At 52.2% G+C, this 23,206-nt stretch overlaps 1 protein-coding gene across 9 annotated transcripts in view; it reads right to left on the bottom strand.

The window, feature by feature from the left end:
* Positions 1–23,206, bottom strand: part of TRAK1 (trafficking kinesin protein 1) — a 103,805-nt gene that overhangs the window by 27,328 nt on the left and 53,271 nt on the right. For all 9 annotated transcript variants that reach the window (XM_037030483.1, XM_037030476.1, XM_037030477.1 and 6 more), the window contains 5 exons: positions 10,911–10,987; positions 5,470–5,586; positions 4,468–4,568; positions 2,895–3,003; positions 766–844 (listed from right to left, as the gene is read on the bottom strand). In XM_037030483.1, coding sequence (XP_036886378.1) covers positions 766–844; positions 2,895–3,003; positions 4,468–4,568; positions 5,470–5,586; positions 10,911–10,961 — 457 coding nt within the window. In that variant the 5' untranslated portion in view covers positions 10,962–10,987. The remainder of the gene's footprint in view (positions 1–765; positions 845–2,894; positions 3,004–4,467; positions 4,569–5,469; positions 5,587–10,910; positions 10,988–23,206) is intronic.

Raw genomic sequence — 23,206 nt, 5'->3', positions numbered from 1 at the left:
AACTCAAAGCACTCTGCGGACCTCTTTGTCTAATCTTGTCGACTTGTGATGGGGAGGGGGAGACCCCTCACCACCACTTCCACAGAGCAAATGTAGAAAGCAGTTTTCCCACATCTTNCTCAGCAGGAGGCCCCGCCCCATTGGCCAAGGCAGCCTCCAGGAGTCAGCTAGGAAGTGCCACACTCATGAAGGTGCATCCAGCCCAAACTTGCTCTGCACCCACGAACAAATCCCCATCGTCAACAGGAACCCCTGCAGAGCCTGCCCTAGAAAGGAAACACTGCCGTGCATGGAACCATCCCCCCAGGCATTTTCGACCAGTCTTCAGAGCCACGACTCACTTTACTAGACCATCAGAACACAGGGTGGTTTCATTGACTTAGGATTTTGCTGAAACTCGAAGCACTCTGCGGACCTCTTTGTCTAATCTTGTCGACTTGTGATGGGGAGGGGGAGACCCCTCACCACCACTTCCTCAGAGCAAATGTAGAAAGCAGTTTTCCCACATCTTTCAACATAGGACTCTGTCCAGGCAATGATTCCAATATTCTAGTAGGAGGCACAACTAGAATTAAATATCCATCTCAGCAAGAAACTGACCAATGTATGACTGACAGCCTAGCCCCCCGATTCTCACAGGTCGGGGAGAGGGGTGCCCACAAGGTCAGGGAGACGGCACTTTGTCGGGCATGCAGATCTGGTCTTCATGACGGCAGATGCGTAAATATAGAGAGGGGACAGGAGGGGTGAGGGCCAGGGACATACTCAGCTCCTTCACGCAGTCATTGACCAGCTGCTGCTCCTTCTCTTCATAGGTGATGGTCTCCGTCTTCAGCTGGCAGGCCTGTGGACAAGGCCAAGGTCAGAGGCCCCATAGTCACACCTGAATTGGTGGGGTCCTGTCACCCCGTGCACCCTCAAATACAGAAAGTCAACCTGAATCCCCTGTTTAGTGAGTGAATCTCAGTATCTCAAAGTTGGAAAATGGACCACGAGAGGGCGCCACACAAAGCCATGTGCACTGGAGCTGTGCACCTGCTTAGCTCACCTTGTGCCCATCTGTCTTCTGTCTCTCTGTTCATTTGTGTCTGCCCTGGGGGCTCACAGCCTGAACCCCTCTGTGACCCAAACAGTGCCTAGGACCCAGTTCTGCCTACCACGGTCATTCTAAAAATAACCACAACGAGAATGGCTAACATATTCACCTACTATGTGCTGGACACTGTCCTATGAAGCTAAGTTAGTTAAGTTAAACCTGTTGCAACCAGCAGAGCAAAGGCAAAGTACAACAGGAAAGCATTTAAATTCGGAAACCCAAGGGCTATCCCAGGACTCTGTAGATCTTGTTCTTGATTACAAAGGTGGGAAGATAGAGCTCACAGGGCCCAATTGGACAGGTGTGTCTGAGCCCTCAGGTCCTGACCCCAGGGAGACATTACCCTCCTGAAAGCAGAGGTGCGGCAGCCAGCCCAGCTGGGATCAGATTCCCCAGCTTGCTTTCGGGGAAGACTCTGAAGGAGGGACCTTGGCTGTGTGCCCAGGACCAGAGCTGGTACCTGGGGCAGATTCTGGGAGGGGCAGCACCAGACTCAGAGACCTGGGCTATCATCGTCGTGCCTCGGCCACCGGCTGGCAGAGGAAGTTCAAAAAACCCACCGGTCAGCAAGGGGCTGGCAGAGGTCAGTGAAGTCCAAGGNTTGGACAGGTGTGTCTGAGCCCTCAGGTCCTGACCCCAGGGAGACATTACCCTCCTGAAAGCAGAGGTGCGGCAGCCAGCCCAGCTGGGATCAGATTCCCCAGCTTGCTTTCGGGGAAGACTCTGAAGGAGGGACCTTGGCTGTGTGCCCAGGACCAGAACAGGTACCTGGGGCAGATTCTGGGAGGGGCAGCACCAGACTCAGAGACCTGGGCTATCATCGTCTTGCCTCAGCCACCGGCTGGCAGAGGAAGTTCAAAAAACCCACCAGTCAGCAAGGGGCTGGCAGAGGTCAGTGAAGTCCAAGGGAGCACGATCCTTTCCTCGTGCCTAACAGTGTCCCAGGAAATCCAGACCTGAGGTTCCCTAGAATGTGTGGGCAAGTTCAAGGTGGGAATCAGCCCACACTTGACAAACAAGGGCCTGAGAGGCAGGGCCACCCCACACCTCCGGCTGGAGCGCACAAATGCACTGACACCGAAGACTTTGAAATGCACTGTATATGCACAGGTGTTTCTAGAGAGGGACAGTGGGTGAGGAGAAATGACGCGGCGTCCGGAGTCCCAGAGACTTGCTCGTCCTGGCTGTGTCATTCACGGACATGCTCGCCCTTGGGAAATGCAAACACCCAGCCACCGGGTTGGGTTTTCCCACTGGAAATGAGACTCCAAGTCGCCAAGCTTTTAGCTTTGTGAAGATTTTAAAAAGTGACGCAGGCCAAGTACCTAACACCGGCCAATCAGAGAGACGCCAAAGCCCGAGTTCTCAGGTTGCCTCTGCCCAGCCTCCCTCACTGTCTAAGAAATGCCTCCAAGTGTGCGGGTCCTGTTTCCTCGGGTACTATTCCCTGTCACCCGCAGTGACAGGGACATGAGGCCTTCGCACCAGGCCTCCGAGGTAGGTCAGACCTGGAGAAGCCCATGGAAAGAGCCCACGGAGCGAGCTCTTGCCCTCACTGGAAAGGGGGCTGGGTGGCCACCCTTGGCCATCGCATGCTGCATGGCTCCCCCACTGGCCCACCCCAGCCCGGGCACCCACAGGTAAATGAGGCCACGGGGCAGTGGCGAGCCCAGGTTTGGGCGGTTCTTTCAGCAGGTCGCCTTTGAGAATGGTGGTGTAGCCACGATTATTCTCACCAGAGAAGGCGAACGGGGCTGCCACCCTCCCCGAAGGGGCAAGGGCAGAGTGCGGACTTTACCTCGGATCGAAGTACAACGTTCTCTTCCTCAAGGTCCTTCAGCTTCTTGTGAAGAGAATCCAGATGAAAGTAGTTCTGGACGGAGGAGGATGACTCATTCCTCTTCAACCTGGGGAGAGAGTCCAGTCGCTTTCCAGGGAGGGCCCCACAACCCCACCCCACCCCACCCTGGTGCAGCTCAGGGAGGCAGGAAGGACGTCTCCAGGGGAACCAGGAACCCCGAAGGCGAGATGAGGACCTGCCACCTGGGTCGCCCTCATCCCCAGGGCAACACACGGGCTCTCTCCCACTTCGGACTCACGTCCCAGCCCTTGCCCACAATTTGCAGTCGCCACATCCCCTCAGGCTTCAGGGGAATCAGCTCTATTTGGAGCCTACACGATTCTGGAATGCCTGGGAGTTTAATTTTACAATGCGCTTCCATGTGCCAACAGCTATTTTAAATACAGGCATTAACTCATTTAACGTATCGAAATACCAGGCGGGGGGAACCAAAAATAACCAGAATGATCTTCTGGAGGGCGGGCCCCTGGCAGCATGGGTTCCCCCGCTAGGTGAGTGTGCTGGGAACCGCACCAGCTGGCGTTGTTTGAGAGGCTGTGTTTGGCTTCGGGGAATGTTTTTTGAAGACTCTTTCAATGCATCTGCCCATTTCATGATGGGTGAGTTATGAGCACACCTGCCCACACCGTGCTGAGTGTTCAGCAGTTTTTGACCATAAACAGCATGACCCCCTGACCAGCCTATTCACCTGATCTCACCCTGAGGGTCTTTGTTTCTCCAGATGAAGAGAGCCCCCAAGGGGAGACGTTTTGCTGATGTGGAAGAGGTGAAACAAAAGATGGCAGAAACACTAAAAGCCATCAAAATCGATGCGTTCAAAAAACCATTTTGAGCCGTGGGAAAAAAAAACATCTTGACAGGTGTATTGCGTCAAATGGAGAGGCCTTTGAAGGTGACTAAAGTTTAAAGACGTAAAAATAAATACACAATATTTTATAAATAAATTCCAGGTTTTGGGGGGTCCCCCCTCATACATGGATTAGCTGATTTAACTAAGTGCTATTATTATCCCCATTGTGCAAATGAGGAAATGAGCACAGAGGGTTTAAGTAACTTGGCCAAGAGCACACAACTGGTAAGACACAGAGTCAAGAACTAAACTCAGGCCATCAGGCTCTGGAGTTCATGGCGCTACCATGAGGCTGTGCTGACTGTCAGGCGCCAGCACCTCCTGTCCCCAAGGCCCCACCACAGCGCCTGAGGCTCCAGGGCCCTGTGGTTCTTCCACCAGCAGAGCCCACCCTGTGACCCACTGACAGGCCAGGCTGAATGCGTCTAAACTCACAAGTGAGCAAGAAGGTCCCCTAAGAGGACCATGGAAAGCCTGTCCTTCCACGTCCCAGTAAAACATCGAACTCACTCTGTGTGAGGCACTGCAGGGCCTGCGGCCGTGGGCCTGCACCACTCGGGAAGGCGGCCGACCCTGTCTGGGCAACTCCATGGGCAGGGACCGCAGCCAGCCTGCGGCCGCCCCCAACACACCACCCCCCCCCCCCGCCCCGGGACTCACGGGGTGGGGCATAGGGACTCGGGCTCGCTCTCCTCCGCGGCGCTGGTGTAGAACTGAAGCAGTTCATCCTTCATGGACAGCTCATGACGGAGCTGGGACACCTGCACAGACAGAGCCAGGGGACTGTCATTCACGCCCCACTCGTGACCATGTCCCCACTGGTGCTCACTCACTGCTCAGTGACAACATTTTAAAAATTCCTCATTCAAAGTTTAGGCCTGTAACTGATTCGGGCTATTCAGAGAAAACAAATAGTTGAGTATCATCCCATGTAAGAAAAATACAATGAATTACTTTTGTTGGCAAAAACGCCTCCACCTAACTTTGTAATTTTTACTTTGGTACACGGAAGAAGTGAGAGGCGACTAGAAAGTTCTAGAATGGTGTTTGGGGGCACAAGATAGCATATGGGCTTTGCCAGTAGCTGGGCAAATGACCAGAGAAGTGGATCACGTTACCAAATGCAAGATGAGGCCACTAGTTTCTGCCAGAACCAAGTCCCACCTGGATCCGGGGCTCTGGGTGGGCCAGCTCTGGGTTGACAGCACTCACTCTCACACCTGGAAGACCTCACGGTCCCTCCCTGTGACTGCTGCCCCTCGCAAGGCTCCTGCCCACCCGACTCAGGGACCCCTGCTCATTGTTGCATCGGCCAGCCTGTGCTTTTGCCAAGTCCTGAGCATCCTTCTGAGCCCACGTGATGTCTGGACTCTGGGAGGAGAAGGAGGGTGGCTGGTCCAACACACCCAAGCCTCATGGGACTGGGGACTGGGCACCCACCAACTCAGTGAGGCCTGTTCCCCCTGAGGTGGTCCCGTCCCCATTGTGGGGAGGAGACACAATGAACGGGAGCTGCAGGAAGGCCACGGGTTGCGTCCAGGTGGCCGCTCAGAACAGGCAGCCCTGGACTAGGGAGGGACGAGCCCTGCGGAGGGCCTTTCCGAAGGGGACCGGTCCAGCATCCCTGACCACGCCCGTGGCGCCCTCCACACGGCTCCTCACCTCCTCCCTGATGTGCTCCACCTGCTCCTCCAGTAGCTCGTTCCTCTCGGTGAGGGTCTTGTTCTTCTTCAACAGCGACTGGCCGATCCGGGCAGCCAGTTCTAAATCCCGCTCTTTCTGAGAAAGGCAGAGGGAGAGCAGAGATTGAAGAAAAAAACACCCGGGCTTCCCGAAGGAGCCGACAGAGCTCCGAGCCCACGGAGGCAGATGAAGGCACTCCAAAGTCAGAAAGGGATGAGTAAGCGCCATCCATTCACCCGCATGGGAAACCCGTTCAAAGAGGCATGTGCGCTCTGCCCACGGAAGGTGTGGGCGCTACGCCGACCTCAAGCAACGAAAGGAAACCTGAACATCAGATGAGAACAACAGGAAAAACCTGCTTCCAGCACACTTCCCTGCAACTGCTTCTGGCATTTGCATCGTCACCTGATAACAGGTCTCTCTGGAGAGACCTGAGGGCTGGTGATTGCACTGCCAGAGACCAGCCCATGGAAATACTCCGGGACCTGCTGCTGGATGAATGCATGAATGAATGAATGAATGCGGAAATTCCAAAGTGCTCCTGCAACGAAGCCAAGAGCAGGCACAGGGAGGCAGCCTCTTCAGCACCCACGAGGCCAGAATTGACGGAGGTCCTTCTATTTGCCTCGTAGGAACCAAAAATGTTTCGAGTCACTCCAACACACAATACACTTCTCTTACTTAATGGGAGGCTACTTAAGCTTTACTAAAACAAACAAACTTCCAAATGGAGAGATAATGCATAAAATGACCCAACTTCAGAGCTGAAGATGCTTTCAAGGTGCAGAACATTCCATGCAGTCAACGACATCACTCAGAGCCTAGTAGAGCGAGGAAAATCTGGAGTGGCCTCTAGGGGGTTCAGCTGCCTTTATGGGAGGAAAGACGTCCCCTGACATTGGGGACAGTGGAGTGGCCACCAAAGCCCAGTGCGGACCTCCTGACCCCACCGGAGGGGCTGTTTGCCACTGTGGTTAGAGTCAGCTGGCTCACTTTTAGGTGGGGGCTGGCAAGGGGAGGAGAATTCTGGAAAACTAAATTACTTTAGAAGCCTATGCTAATTATTCTGTTCACTCGGGGGAAAAAGCAGACAAATGGGAACATGTAGTTGTTAAGAAAATTAACATAAATGGAGCCACTTTAAAATGGAGCCGGAACTGCATCCCAGAGGAAACGCCCCCCCCACCCCCAAGGTCTTGTGCCTCAAACCTTGGAGATGCTGAAACAGGACACGATATAGCCTTTGGGCTGAGCCTCAGGTGACTCTGTGTCCCAAAGAACTGTTGGCAAGCACAACCAGAAAGCAGGGATTAGGACTGCTGGACTGAAAACTAAAAGCATCCTTTAGAATAAACATCACTGTGTTGCTTCTCTGCACCAATAGAAACGCCTTCCTTCTACTGATGGAATCGTTTCCACCCCCTTTCCCATAATTCCCACCGCCCCTGCCTCCGCATCAGGACACTGGGCTTCTGCCTCCATTGGTGCTTCTTGAATAGATATTCTGTATTTTTTTAAAGATTTTATTTATTTATCTTTAGAAGGGAAGGGAAGGAGAGAGAGTAAATATCAATGTACGGTTGCCTCTCATGAGTCCCCTGCTGGGAACTGGCCTGCAACCCAGGCATGTGCCCTGACTGGGAATCGAACCGCAGTTGTTTGGTTCACAGGCCCATGCTCAATCCACTGAGCCCCACCAGCCAGGGCAATATTCTGTATATTTTTAAAAATTCAAATAAATGCTTGTTACCTCTCACTTCAAAAAGCCTTTTTTTTTTAAGGCTAACATAGTTAAGAACAGGGAAAACAAACAAGTTGGGGAGGAGCCCTACCTTCCAATCTGCTATTTACTAACTATGTGTTCTTGGTCAGTGGCTTCCACCCACCAAGGGTCAGGTTCACTCTAGATGAGTTTCCTCCAAAGACAGGTCGCAACTTTCAGCAGGTGGAGAGTCATGTGGTGATGGCAATGGACATTCCGGTATAAATGACCTTCCCCAGCACAGGACCGAATGCCACAGTGCCTTCCATGCAATAAAGGGGCTACGTCACATCTAAACTTTTCCTTCGGTGAGCACTGGGTCACCACCTGACACGCAGTTCTTACTGCAGGTGCTGGCCCACCGTTTGCCTGCTCCAGGTGAACTGTTCTACTTGCAAACTATGCAAGTTCAGGTTCTGAAGAGACACCCTGCGCCCAGTTCCCTCGTCTGTCTGATGGAGGAGGGCAGAAGGGCAGACTAGCAGAGACAACCGTCACAAAAACCTTTTAGCTTTCCGATTCACTGACTTGTATGATTGAAAAAAAAACCCACATCAGCTGCTTTGTGTCTAACTCCTTTACATCACACAGAGCAGCACACCCTCCCTTTGCTAACTGAGGTGCTCCCTGAATTACTGGAAGGCAGAGCGTCGCCTGGGAAGACTCGGGCTTTGAGAGGGACTTGGCCCTTCCTCCCACACAGGTGATGGGCTCCCCCCACGGCCCTCCCGTCTTCGACACTGCTAAACCCTGTAACTTTCTGTCACCCTGTCCTGGAAGCTGGCCGGGTGTCACACCAAGTGAACCATAAATAACGCGAGCCCGTTCCCACAGTTTGTGCCTCCCCAGCACACCCACCCCGGGACAAAGGGGGCCCCTGATACTGCCCACTCAAGTGAGATGCTCGACTCTGTGTGGTTATCCACACCAGTGATGGTGCCTGCCAAGGAGGGCCCTATCTCAACGGCCCTTTATCACTCCTCAGATGCAGTGGCTGTGCTGGTTTGGTACCTGGAGGAAAGGACCCAAAGGAATTGCTTGAGGGAGCCTGCACACCCACCTGTCCCGGGGCAACTTAAAATCAGCAGGCAGTCCAAGTGGTTTCAGCCAGCTGACACATGGCTGACACATGGCTGACACACGGCTAAGACTGTGACACCAAAGTCCATTTCCCTTTGGAAGTGTGGTCTCTGCCAAGCTCAATCAAGTCCACCCAATTTCACTGTTGGATCAAGTTCTCAGACAGAGCACCCAGCAGGTGCCTCAATGCCCATTGGCTGGCTGTCCCACTGTTCTTGGTCTCCATCATGCAACTATGTGGGTTCAGAACGAGTCACCCCAAGATGCTCCTTTGTTGTGTGCAGACTGTTTTGAGCTAAAGGCAACTTCTGCTGCTCCATGAACTACCTGGAAGAACTTACGTTAGGGGTCTGGCCCGTCAGAAGAGGTGATGAGAGGTAACCTCTCTTGACCTGTGTACAGGGCAGGACAAACTTCTACTTAGCACCTGCTCCCTTCTCACCCTGCAGTGACCCCCTGCAGCCCCCAGGGCACTGACCGCAGGCTGTCTTATACGCCCAGGGTCCCTTTCTGTCTCTGAACCTCTCCTGCTTGTGGGGTCTTCGACTCTCTCCTGCATCTGGGGTTCCCATACACACATCTCTATTCAACTTGGTAATTCCCTCTTGCTAGACCATCAGGCCAGCCAGAGAGCCTTGAGGGTGGAGGAAACCTGTGCCTCCCCCTCACCCCCAAGCTGCCAAGTTCAACAGCACAGTCATCTGCCAAGACTTAGCCACAGTTTGTACACAGCTGTCCCTGCAACCAAATCAAGCAAAAACGGTAATAATGAAGACCAGCCTGGAAAGGCCGCGCTGGAGCAGGGGAAGGATGCTGAAGGCTGCCCATGGCACACCAAGTCCAGAGCCCCAGAGGAACAGGAAACAGGAAGGGGAAGAAGAACAAGTGGGCAGGTGGGCAGGGAGTTCAATGACCACGCCCCCCCCGCCCACCGCTGATGCCAAGCTCTCACCTCGACACCCCAAATCTAACCCTTATAGGAAAATAAAGAGAACTCTCCACTTGAATAGAAGGGGTGGAGAGGGCCAGACATTATAGTAAAAATATTTATGGATGAAATGAGAAAACTAAACAAAAGTTATGGTGGTGTCTCCATTTTTTCTTTACTAAGGTGGTAGGTTGGCTGGGTCTCTCTTGGAGAATGACAGGAAGGAAACAGGTCCCATTTCTTACAACCAGCCAACAGCTGGTAGACATTTACTTCTGAATCCAGGAAAACAGCTAGGGAGTGACCCCTGGATTTGACTACAGTGGGAATAAAAGACTACAAATAAGTAACTCAGGCCCTTGGAAATAAGCTACCGAAAGAACAATGGCCACGTGGAGCTCACTGTGACTCTGCTCACTCCCGCTTCACAGACACGCTTTGTTTAAAAGGACCGTGACTCGAGTCTCGCTCAGCCCCTTTACCCAACGAACACACCCCTGCAGCTGGGGAGCAGGCGCCTCCCCCACTCAGCCGCCAACTCATCTCATTCACCAATTTCAGGATAAGAAGCATGACTCAGGGCCCTCGGAGTCACCCTCTCTGTAACTGGGGCAGAGCCCAGCTTTGCCCGGAGGCAAATTCCCAACAGCAGCAAGCCAGGGCAAGCTGCTGAATCCTCTTTCCCTCCAACCCAGAAGGAAACTCCACGCTGCACACTGGCCATGCCTTGGCATCCTGTGCAAATGCCCCCAGCGCCTCACCTGCACGGGGCAGGCGTGCAAACCAAAGCAAATGATCGTGATCAGAGGGAATGGAACCGAAGCCTCTCAGTACAACTGTCACAGGCTGTGCCAGCCAGACATGAACCGGGAAACCCGCCTCTTCCTAGGAAAGGCGGTGACTCAGATGCAATTCTTATCAGGACAAGGAGAAGAATGGCACATACAAAACACAGACACACACAGGCCACGGACACGATGAGTCACTAAAAGAAAACCAAGGTGGCACAAGACAGAGCCACCTGAACAATGGCCCCACGTACTCTTCTCAGTAACTCCATTATTTTAAGAGACAATAGCATACTCTTTATACTTTGACACACATTGAAGAAACTAGCCTGGGGCGAAGTGAGCTATTTATAACCAGCATCTGCATAAAGGGCTGGATCCCCAGGCTCCTTGGGAAGAGCTCCCGGCTGGTCAGAGCACAGCCTACATCATCTGTGGAGGTGTCACCCCGCACTGCCATCTCAAACGCTCAAAAGCCTCACAGAGGCAGCTCCCGTAAGAAACATGACCCGGGTCCTGTTTTGAAAGTAAACACAGTCCACTGACCGTCAAATAACCGCTTCCTCAAAACCAAGATGCGTGGCAATCCACACAGAAGCCACAGTAACGGCCCTTAGATCCAGGTCCCCTAGCTGCGGCATGGGGACACAGTGGCATCCACCTCTGAGAACAACCGTAGAACTAATGATAACCGTAGAACTAATGATAACTGTAGATGACACCCGACAACACGGAGTTCACAGGAAAACGTCCCCCTCGGTGATAAGGATGACAACAGAGTTGGACATCTATCAAAGGCCCATCATTTCCACGGTCAAAGGGTCAACTTCAAGCAAGCCTTCCCTTCCCTCAAAACACTTACCTCCTCCAGAAGCCGAGTCACAGCATCAATGTCATTATATGTCTTAGTCATCTGGCCAACTCTTTCAGCACATAAAACTGCAAGAAACGAAAATGACAGCGGATCAGACAGGAAACAACAAGTGTTGGCGAGGATGCAGAGAGGAGGGGACCCCGGTACACTGCTGGTGGGGATGTACGTCAGTGCAGCCGGCATGGGAAACAGCACGCAGGACCCTCAGGAAGTCAAGACTACAGCGACCACAGGACTCAAGCAATCTGGCTTCCAGGTATCTACCCCCCAAATTTGAAAACTCTTATTCCAAAGCAGGTGTGCACCCCTATGTTCGCTGCAGCATTTTCACAGTGGCCGAGACACGGAAACAACCTAAGAATCCTCTGATAGATGAGTGGATAAAGAAGTTGTGGTACAAACATACAATAGGATCTACTCAGCCCTAAAAAGATAAAATANCGGTACACTGCTGGTGGGGACGTACGTCAGTGCGGCCGGCATGGGAAACAGCACGCAGGACCCTCGGGAAGTCAAGACTACAGCGACCACAGGACTCAAGCAATCTGGCTTCCAGGTATCTACCCCCCAAATTTGAAAACTCTTATTCCAAAGCAGGTGTGCACCCCTATGTTCGCTGCAGCATTTTCACAGTGGCCAAGACACGGAAACAACCTAAGAATCCTCTGATAGATGAGTGGATAAAGAAGTTGTGGTACAAACATACAATGGGATCTACTCAGCTGTAAAAAGATAAAATACTGCTGTTTGTGACGACATAAATAGATCTTCAGAGCATTATACTAGGTGAAATGGTCCACAGGGGTGTCCGACCTTTCGGCATCTCTGGGCCACACTGGAAGAAGAGCTGTCTTGGGCCACGCATTATAAACACCATCACTAATGAAAACTGAGGAGTAAAAAAAAAAAACCAAGGGTTTAAGTAAACTTATGATTTTGTGTTGGAGCGTATTCATAGCTATCCCAGGCCATATGTGGCCCACGGGCCACGGGTTGGACACCCCTGCATGACTGGCCCACAGGATTTAACTCTGGTATGAAATATAAAACAAAAAGCTACAAATGAACAAACAAAGCAAGCAAACTCACAGATGCAGACGACAGAAGGACAGTCACCAGAGGGGAAGGGAGCCGGGGGAGGACAAAGAGGGCACAGGGGGTCAGACACAGGGTGGCAGCGGGGGACTCGACTCTGGAGGTGAGCACACAGCAGAGCACACAGACGCGGTGTTGTGCACCTGAAACTGATGTAATGTACTAACCAATATGAGCCCAAGAAACTTAAGTTTTAAAAAAGGACAATGAAATGACCAGTGCCACAGACCCGCCACACAAATGACCCATCTCACAAAGCCGCTCCGAGACGGCCTGTGCATCAGCCACAAACGATCGTTGGTTTGGCCAGGTCCAACCCACACTCAGCACCACTCGGTTTCAGTTCCCAGTTCCAGGGAGGAGCAGAAGCCCTGGGGGTGGGGGGCGGGGGGGAGGGCAACTCTAATCCTGGCGAAGCCCTTGTGTGTCACGTACTCAGAGGTGGCGCTGGGGGCAGCAGCGGACAGGGATCCGGCCTCATACAAATTCAGTATACCAAAATGGGTCAGCGGCTCAGCCCCCCAAATCACCAGAAAGACCAACTGGATCTAGACCTCACTAACCAGGGACCCAGCCACGCGAACAGAATGCAATCCTTCAGAAAGCAGCTACCAGCATAATTACTAAGAAACAGTCTTAGCTGGTAATTTCCTAATGAAACAGCCCCCTCTCCCCAAATGGGCTGTGTTCTAGGGCTAGGCAACGAGTTTCCACACCATGAGGACAAGGTGACAAGAGTTTTTTAATCCATGCCAAAGAGACCTCCACTATTACCGTGACACACGTAACAGAGAGAAATGCTTGCTCTCTCTGACTCTCTCTCTTCATTCCAGCCTGCATTTCTCCCAGGACTTTCAGGCGAAGAGCTCCTGCTATAGAGCAGCAGGGGTCAGTGGCCCAGGGAACGAAGAGATCTAGAGAGTGATTGCACGGTCTTCCTGCATCCCTGGGGGTGCCTAGGTGTCACTCAACGGTCGCCCTCCCATTCTCCCTCCCCTGAACGTAAAAGGAGAGCGCCTGCATTCTGGGTGCTCTTGAGATGGATTTGCAGCAACTTGAAGGCAATGCTCATCTTCTCGAGCTGGAGCCCTGCTGGCCTACAAACCTCTCCTTACTCCAAACTATGATGTTTTGCATACTGACCTCTGTGAAGCATCAGGAAGGTGAACACGCATGTGCACTCATGCATCGGTACTTCATTACAAGGAAATACGATGTGCTGTGCTTGTACGAGGCCGCAGGCAGACCCCTCTAAAGGACTGAATGTCTTTGCTCTCCCTTCCATGGGAGAGAAACCCATGCAACAAAAAGATACTTTAGTCTGCTTAAAAAAAAAAAAAAGCCTCAGGGTGGTTTTACTTTAAATCAATGGCAAGGAATTGATTTACAGTTCAACAAATACCAAGGAGGTGGCCTGAGTTTTATTCAGTGGAGGAAGGAGTAAATGCAAATGGATCTAGGGCCAAAGTATAAAAATTTTTGAAACCTGCCACTTTTGGGCAAAATAATAACTTCTTAGTAACTCTTCTTAGCTAAGATTCTAGAACATTCGGCGTTGGCAACGACCCACGTTCAGTAACAGCCCATGCAAGGCATTTGGGAACTGAAGCCAAACTTGGGAGCATTACGAATGGCAATGCATTACGCAAGTGAAATGCAATAGGTCTCTAAATATTTGATTCAATGCAAGTAGAGATCTTCCTAGGGAAGGAGCTCAGAGAAATCTGATCTGTTGGAATGATTTTCTAGCCTAAGAAGGTGACCTAAAATCTGGTTCCAAATCTGAAACCCAACCAGCACGGAACCCTGAGAGCCAGGAGAGGGGGCTCCTCCCCCTGCCTCTCCCCCACCCGGCACTGTGCCCCCACGTATGGCAGGAACCCCAGTGCCTGCTGCAGGGAGTGCCTCGGGGCTGCCAGGCCAGGAAAGGCAGGGGGGATTTCTAAGGGTTGGTTTAAACCGGAATTCGATGGAGATGGAGTCCAGCTCAAACTCCTGTACACAGTTCATCAGCTCGAGGTCACTAGAAATCCTTACATGAGGATTCCTGCGCTGTGGACAGGTGCACAGAGCAGATAAGAACCCCTGGCCAGAACCCCTGGCCAGCTGGCCGGGAGGTGGGCATCCGAACCCCCCTTTCATCAGTGTGGCCGAAACGCACCAGGGTGGGCAGCAAAGGCCTCTCTCTGTGCTGACTGCTGCACTGTGACGGAGGGCCAGCTACTGTCCACCCTGCTCTCAAAGGACAGCGTCCTCCGCTGTCCAGGGGGAGAAGAAAACTGTCACGTGGTAAGTCACCTGCTCTATGTCACCCTAACATAAGAGAGTACGATTCAGAGCTGCTTTTCCCTGGGACTCTAGCCATCAGAAATTACACTTACCTTTCTTAAACTAACGTTTTGATGTAAGAAATGATGTAACGACCAGGGTCCTAACACTGACACACTCCCTGAATCTTACTCAAGCTTCCCCAGCTTCACATGTGTGTGTGTGTGTGTTCACATGTGTGACTACTAAGCCCTATACAATTTTACCACCTATGAAGGTCTGTGTATCCACCACCACAAGGATCCCTTGTGGTGCCCTTTTATAAAGTGAGTTATAAAAAACCTTAACATATTTGAAGAATTGACCCCCCCAAAATGGACACGGGCCAGTGTTTTCTTCCCCAGCATTAACACCCCGCAGGCAGTGTCGGTCAGGAGGCTAGGCATGCCCTGCAAGTTCAACGAGGGCTGCAGAGAAATATAGGGACCCCCCACCACGCCCCAGAAGTCCCTCAGCCTCTGACCGAGCCCAGCTATGGAAGCTGGCGGCACCAATGAGAAACTATGTTGGCTCTGAGCTATGAAAGGATGTGCATTATTAGGTGTGTTTTTAAAAACATATTCAGTAAAAATTGGGGGAGGGGCAATGCACAGATTTGCAATACACAGAAAAAAATAAGGATGGCCATAAAATATTGACATTGGGATAGGATTACAAATTTTCGTTCTTTTTTTGTGCTTACAAAACTTTTTGGTAGTGAGCATGCATGTATGGGGAGCAAATTACTTAACCTATTTTCCTAGAAAATACACAACTGACGACAATATCAGGTCCTGGGGTCCTCCCCAGGTCACTTTTCAGAGGAATTAGTGGCTGCAGCAGCAGCAGCCCCCTCCCAAGTGCACTCCCTCGACCGGGCCTTCCTCGCACTCCTCTCAGTGAATTATCTCATTTCATCCTCAGCACTTAACACTACACGCGAGTGCTCGCTTTAACCCCATTTCACACGTGGGAAACGGAGGCCCAGAGAGGTTTAGTAACTCACCCAGTGTCCCACAGCTCCCACTGCTGAGGGTCAAAATAAGAAGAGGCTCCCAGCAGGGGCAGCAGGTAACATCGATGGGGTCTCTGATTGTCGGGGGCGTTTAATCCCACTAACCACTCTGCTGGGCAGGCGCTCATATGAGGACTACCCAAAAAGGTGTCCAAAAAGAGTAAAACAACAGACTTCACCCTCTATAACTTAACATGGAAAAAAAACAGGGTCTAAGTCATGGGGGAAAAAAGTGTGGCACACCTACTGCAGCAAAGCAGGCGCGCACGCAGCACGTGGCTGGTTCCAAACTACATGAAAACACTTTTATCACCATGTCCCAGGTTCTGCGCCGAACAGGACGGGAGACCCGCCCTCCTGGGGCGCACAGAAGACAGGCAGCCCACACGCCTGTCAGGTGAGTGTTTTAGAGGGCCATGCCCACATGAGAGTGGTCGTCCAGAAAACATTCCGGCTACAGTGTAGAGAAATGGGGGGTGGGGTAATCAGGGGGAAGGCTGTTGACTAAGCCAAGGTTGTCCTGGCTGGCTGTGGGGTAGAGAGAAGTGGTCCCTTTTCTGGAGTGAAGACATAAGGCCGGGTGGGAGGTCCATCAAACAGTGTAGGATCTGGGCTTCTCACTGGGACAAAGAGGACCCTGAGCCCATTTCCTGGGATCCAGGGTCCCAGCCCAAAACAGGCACATGAGACCTAAGGTCAGACACAAGATGGGGCTGCCCTGGCTTGGTCACTGCATGGGGACAGCCTCTGAGGTCACCGTGGGACAACATGCCAGGCACGGGCTGTTCCCACACGGCAGCGGGAGCCCCACCTGGCAGGAATGCCCCTGCTCCCTGAGGCTGACAGTGCGAAATAGTGGTTCAGAAGGCTGTCCTTCAAGACGAGAAGAGAATCAGGTGCTAACCCATGAGACGGGAGGCGGAATCATGAGGGGCCCGGGGCAGGCTGACCAGGGAAAGGGCGCCCTGTGACTGGCAGTCACGGCTCACTGGGCTGACAGGTGAGGCTCAGCTCCTCGGGGGCCTTTTGTCCGCAAATCAGTCATGTGACTTTATTAGACTGTGCCCCAAATGATTTTGAGGACAAATGCTGGCATGTAAGCCCAGAAACCCAAAATACCTACAGTGTGCAGGCCCTGAATTCAAAGGAGTTTGGCCTGTGGGCAGCTCAGGGGCAACTGGAATTGAGGCCCAACGGAAACCCCCACAGGGAGGAAAATACCCAGGGGTGGGAGATGGGAGGGAATCGGGTCAGACACGGGCATCAAATGAGCCCTCAGGCCGGGGTGGGTGGCAGGCGAGCAGGCGGGCAGGGCAGAGCGCAGGCGGAGAGGGGAGTCAGAGGCAGAACCCATGAGCCCTGGCTGGCTCTGGGAGGTGAGGGGGGGTCCAGCAGAGCAACCTGGTCTTCCTGGGAACCTGTGTCTTTGTCTCACCTGATTGGGCTTGACAGGCCCCTTGACATTTTGGTCTGAGAACCAGAGTGAAGAAACTCAGTCAAGCTGCTAGGCTACGAAAATGCAGTGGGTTGAGGCATGAGGGAACAATTCTGTTCTTGTTTTAACTGGGAAGGTAAACTTTTGAACTTTCCAATCCCGTGTCAATGCCTGGATAAGCATCAGACTTCCACACATCCCTTTGACTCCGTTGACGGAAGGGGAAGGAAGGAATATTCAGGTAACCAGCCCACCTGACATCCCTCACCCAGGCCTCGGGGTCACCGTCTCGGACAACCCAGAGGCTAAGAGTGCAGGACTGATTCTTCTCAAGAATGCACTCTTTACTCTAAGAACTATTAGCTTTTCTTCCTTCTTCAGAACACCATGGGTACTGCCTAACTGTGTTTCCGGTGTGTCGGCCCGAAGACCCTGGAATAAACCCTTATTGTCCATTTCCAGCCAAAGCCTCCCAACTCTGGGTGAGTCCGTTCAGCAGGCCTTCCAGTCTTCTTCAAGGAACTCCCATCAGCAGACCTCACTGTTCACCCACGCACCGGATTCTGGTGAGAAGTTGTGAGAACAAGAAGCTCTCATCGCTTCTTAACCTGATTTTGATAACATTTCTCCTGTGTCAGTTTTCTATCTCTTCGGAGGAAATAAATGAGTGCTAAATATTTTATACACATATACATGTCTATTTATTTATGTGTGTATATGTACATGCAAAAATACGTGTCTTTATGTACACATACATAATGAATATATATATAAATACATATATAGCGCCAGCTGGTGTGGCTCAGTGGATTGAGTGCTGGCCTGCATACCAAAGGGCTGCTGGTTTGATTCCCAGTCAGGGCACATGCCTGGGTCGTGGGCCAGGTCCCTGGTAGGGGGCGTGCAAGAGACAACCACACAGTAATGTTTCTCTCCCTCTCTTTCTCCTTCTCTTCCCCTCTCTCTGAAAGTAAATAAAATAAAATCTTTAAATACATATATAAATGTGTGCATAATTATATTTATAAATATCCTAAACCTTCAGGAGAACACTATCTCTTTATAACTCAAAGACCAAGTAGCCAGTATACCGAAGGCGAGGAGACATTCATAACTGCCTGTTAGATTTGTATTTTGGGTTTTTTGGCTATGCATTCTACCTTTACTGATAGGTCATTTTTTAATTGATTAGAACATTGTTTTTTAACTTCTTTAGAGCCCAACCTCCAGTCTCCCTGCCCCCCAAATTTCTCCACCTACCTTATGTTATCTCGCCATCCATGTTTTAAAAAATATTCTTTATATTCTATAATTTTCCTGTCAAAATTATAGGCATGCTGAATAACTTTCAAAATAGTCGTGTACCCCCTAGAAGTTGTGATGTGCCTGCTTGAGACCAGAGCAGGGACTTGGTTGTCAGAGAAAAGCATGGACCCCGACTCAGTGACCTGTGCCTTCTAACTCTGCACAGCAGCAGCAGGTTTCCATTGAAAAGGCGTCCTTACACTTTTGGCCCCTGATCCCACAGGAAGTAAAGCTAATAAAAACCGTCTGCCCTGTTCAAGGGGACAAAGGGTAGAAGGTTCACAACCTGAGGGCCGCGGCTAAAAAGCTCCCCATGAATTCTAAACGAGTCACCCCTGACGCCAAGTCCCCGGGCACTGCAGAACAGGTGCCCTTTGCAACTTTCAACTTGAACACGTCAGCACTCCGCAGACAAACCTGCACCAGCTCCGCCCTGCCTCCCAGCAGCAGCCCCAACACCTCAGACACAGGGACCGCCCGTGCCCAGCCCCGGCCGACCTTGTTCGCCTCCTCACCCACCACCTCTGCCCGGTTTCCACCACACCCAATGGTGCCGCTCTCAGGTGTCTGGCCTGGCACTGTGGGTGCTGCCCTTTCTTTCTGCAGGGACTTCCTCCCACACCTCCACCTGGGGAGTCCCTACTCTGCCCCACGGCCCAGCAGGAAGACGGTGCCTCCACGGAGCTGACCCCCACCCAAGACTCACCCCTCTGTCCCCCTCTTGTAACGCCTGTGTCTTTTACTGCAGCCTGCCCTGGGGAGACACCTAGCAGCCCTCTGGCCTGGGCCGACTGGGCAAAGTACCTTTGAGGGGACGTCTTCAAATGGGTGTCTTGACTCAACTGCACAGAAGCAATGCCCGCCTATCTCGACCAGACCCAGTGAGGGTGGGTGAGAAACCTGTTGGTCCGCGCTTGGTGGCAGGGAAACTCGGGCTCAGAAGTCAGATGACGTGCCTAACGCCACGAATGTGCCTAACACCTACTAAGACCCATAAGACTTTCAAAGGCTTTGAAAGTCTCCTAGGTGTCTACCCTATAGAAATAAAAATACATGTCCACACAGAAACCTATATGCAAATGTTTATAGCAGCATTACTCACTGTAGCCAGGAAGCGGAAACAACCCAAATGACTCGTGGGTGGTGAGTGAATAAACACAGTGTGGATGGCCCCCAGTAGAGTGTCATTCAGCCAAAGAAAGGATGAAGTAGCGATACACACGCTGCTACACGGGCGAACCTCAAACCTTGTGCTCAGAAGCCAGACACGAAGACCGTATATTATACGCTTCCACCCTTGTAAATCTCCAGTCTAGGCGAGTCAGACAGAACGAGGGTCAGCGGTTGGCTGGGACTGAGGATGGGAAGCGGACGAACGGCAAACAAGCACAAGGCATCCCGTGGGAGGAGGGGAGTACAATGTTCTGCAACTGAATTAGGGTGATGGCGGTGCCGCTCAGTGAAGTCACTGAAAACCGTGAAAATGTCCATTTAAAGTGGGCGGCTGTTATGGTGTGTAAATTATACCTGAATGTTTTCAGTTACCAAATATCATGCAAACAAGCGTCCCTGAGCTACAATACACACGCTGTATTAACACCACCACGTCCCCGTATGTGGCAGCGTGAAAGCACCCTCTTAGCATCTCAGCCCCAACCGAGCGGAGTGTCCTCGAGAGAGAGAAACCACCCGGGAAGAGCAGACCACCCACTTAAAGGCCAGCGCTGATGAAACACACAGGAGTCTGCCCCGCAGAGGCTGGATTATTTTTAATTGGACAAACTTCATTAAAACTTGCTCAGATGGCAGAACAATTTCAGGACAGAGCCGTAAGAAAAGCAAGGGCCAACACTCTCCAGTGTTTGAGAAGAGTCTGACTTTGAACCCTCCCCCCAGGCACGATGCTCTCCTAACCTTACCCCAAGGTAGGGTCACTTCTTGGAGGTTCGGCCAAATCCCTTGCTTAGCTGTTGTCCTTCAATGCCTACAAAATAATATAGACTTCACCCAATAGCCCAACAGACCCACTAAGACTCATAAGACACACATTACTTAGTTAAAAAAAAACCACAAATATAACTATTTAATTGAGCCCTCCAAGTGGGTATGGGAATAGGCTGAAGGCTACTGAGCAAAACTGGCTACAGTCACAACGAACCTACTTCTTACGAATGTCCCTTTGTCCCTCCTACCAGGGTGGTGTTAAGTCACATGAACACAGCTGAGTCTTACTTTGGGCCCAGTGCACAAGTGACTAAAGAGGGGGGAGATTTTGCTTTTACTCCCAGATGAGTCTTCGCAAGGGACGGCTTCCTTCTGACCGACACCCCAGAGAGGGGTGGAAACTAAAAGCCCTGCTGTGTATCTTATCACCCCAAGATAAGCAGTTGTCCTTAAGAGTCCTGAGAAACAAAGAGGCAAGATCATGTTCAATGTGACACAGACAGATGAGGAGGCAGAAAGGTGTTAGGAAAGAAGTCGTATTAACAAGAAAGGCACCAACTGATAAGCAGCCGTGGTCTGAAGCCAGAAGCCAACAGGCAGACTACGGCTACCACACCTCTCCGGTGAAAGGCGCTGACTTACCAGGGCAGCTTCTGGGATGGCCTCTGGGACAACAAGGTGGCAGAGGCCAGTGCACTGGGAGACAGGAGAGAGGTGTCACACGCCAAGAGAAGGGACCTGACAATACAGCTCAGGCTACATTTTACTGCTCACCAGCATCAGTAACTGAAATTTCCGCGTATTTGACCGGCTCACTTGCCCTTGCCAAGGCAGGCTGAGAGCAGGCCCCAAAGCAAGCGACTGGAGAAGCAGGGAAGAAGAAATGCCAACGGCTACCTGGGGTGTTTCGCAAACATATCTGAACACACCAGACAGGGAGAGAGTCCAAGGTCAGGCAAGACATAACCATAGACTTGAACCTGGTCTATTAGATGCTATCACTCACCCCACCCCAGACTGGACCACTCGGTGTTGATCTCTGGTGGCCCGAGGACTCTTTCTGGACCACTCACCATGTGCTGGCACTCTGCCAAGCGCTGGGTGTCTGTCATCAACACTCATCCTGTGAGGAAAGTATTAGTACTGACCACATTTTAGACCCAAAGAAAGTGCCCGAGGTCTCAGAGATACCAGGGAAGGGCCTGGTCTGTTTGACCCCCTACCCCCGCCCCCATGCTCCTAACTGCTGAGTAAATATGTGAATCCTATTCCCAGGGGAATTCTTGGCCTAGTAGAGAAGGTAAGGCACATGCATAAATCAGCATAATTCAGAGGAGCTAGCAGGGGTGAGAGGTCTGTTGGGGAGTTTCGGAGACCAGAAGGCTCGGAGTGGCAGGGGGTCAGAGAGGTGCCAGAAGTGGGCACAGCAGCACGGAGACACCGACTGCACAGAACGTGAGTGAATTTGCTTGTGGCCAGCCTTGGGGTGACGCTGTTACCCATACCACAGTAAGAGAACCACTCTGAGCAACTGACATCCCTGGAGGCCTGCGGGGGAGTTGCCATGGATACTAACAACAAAAGCCCAGGCTGGACCCAGGTCATAAACGCCATCAGCAAAAAGACCTTTGGACCGGTGCTGAGGGCAGTGCTGATAAGCCAGGTCAGCTCCTTTCTCATCTGTGACCCTAGGGGAGAGAGTGCTGCCTGGTACCCATGCCCGCTGCCGGCCACACTGTCAACGCAGACACTGGGGAAGCCACTGGCTCCCTTTCTGGGGTGGCCATTCCCACTCCCCGGGACTCGGCCCACCCAAACGCAGCCATGCTCAAGGCAGCCCGGGGCTTCCCTTGGAACTGCAGTGCTGCTGCTCACACTTGGCCTTGGAACCAGTTGGAGATGGTGCATGGCCCAGCAGCGTGCTGCTGAGACTCGTGAAGCCACCAGGCTCTGGGTTCCCACTGGCAACGGGCACATTTTTCTGCTTCTCTCGATAAAGTCTGGCGAGTTCTCCACACCCGAGAACCACCCTTTGGGCAAAAGGCTGCTGCTGCCCCTCCCACCAGCAGCCACCCGAAGGACTGGACTCGCTCTCTCCTGCAGCCCGTGCACTCAGAAAACCTGAAGTGGCTGATCACAGCACTGAGACCACCCCAGGGCTCTTTTCTAGTCCTGCTGAGAACTGAGGGACTGAATTTGCCATTGAGTAACAGCCTCAGAAGTGTCCAGGTGAAGGGGAAAAAACTTCCAGAGTCACAACGTCGGGCTTTTCCGTAGGCAAAGCCTGGAGAAAGCGTGGGCATCTGCCACACAGCAAACCACAGGGGCTGACGACGAAACTTCACTCTTTGCCAGTGCCCTGCGGGCACCAGGGGTGCTGTGGGGCACAGAGGCGGGGGACCTGCGGTTTCAGTCCCAGAGCCCAGCATGACCTTCCCCTGGGCAAAGGGCGCCTGAGTTCTGCTTCTGCAAGTCTTCCCTGAAAACAAACACCAAGCCCTAGAGCAAGCGGGATATTTTCTCTCCCTGAAGGTTAAATGCCAGGAGAGGAAGAAAGGGACTCTATCAGCTGAGAGCCTGGGAGTGGCAGCAGGCGGGTCCCCAAGGCAGGGGGAGGGCCTGCTTTTGCCCACAGCTGCCAGACCTTGGGACTCTGGAGGGGGAGGCGCTGCCTGAGCCTCAGTTGCTTTGCCTGCAAATGGGATCATGGATCGGCTTGATCTCAAAGGCCGTTTTGAAGATTCAACGGGAGACGTGAAATCGTGCCTCTCACCCACACCGTGTGACTGGGACTAAACAGGTTATCTCCTGCATCCACAGCTATCAGAGCAACCCAAGACGAATTCTGTTCTCTGGTTTTCCACCGAAAGCGCCTCTTTGAAACCGGCTAGTGTAGCAACCACGTGAGCCACCAGAGAATGTGGAATGTGTACACCCTGCACACGTTTTCACGGCTCCCAGAGCACGTCTCTCCCACACGGGACTTGCTTCCCTCTAACGCAAGCCGAGGGAGGCGTGATGGTGTCAGAAAAACGGGTTGCTCTGGATACGGGACAGGTTTCCAGCAACACTGGTCACGGAGGCCAGCCCGTCCACACCGGACCCCTATCTCCTGATCTGCACCACGGACACCCTCCAGGCCAGAGAAGAGTGAGCACGACGTGTACGGCTTTGTTTTTCCCC

Source organism: Sturnira hondurensis, unplaced genomic scaffold, assembly GCF_014824575.4.
Source record: "Sturnira hondurensis isolate 20B ecotype Veracruz unplaced genomic scaffold, ASM1482457v3 Scaffold0020787, whole genome shotgun sequence".
NCBI classification, from domain to species: domain Eukaryota; kingdom Metazoa; phylum Chordata; class Mammalia; order Chiroptera; family Phyllostomidae; genus Sturnira; species Sturnira hondurensis.
Note: the sequence above shows the minus strand (reverse complement) of the source record. Positions and strands in the feature narration are given on the sequence as shown.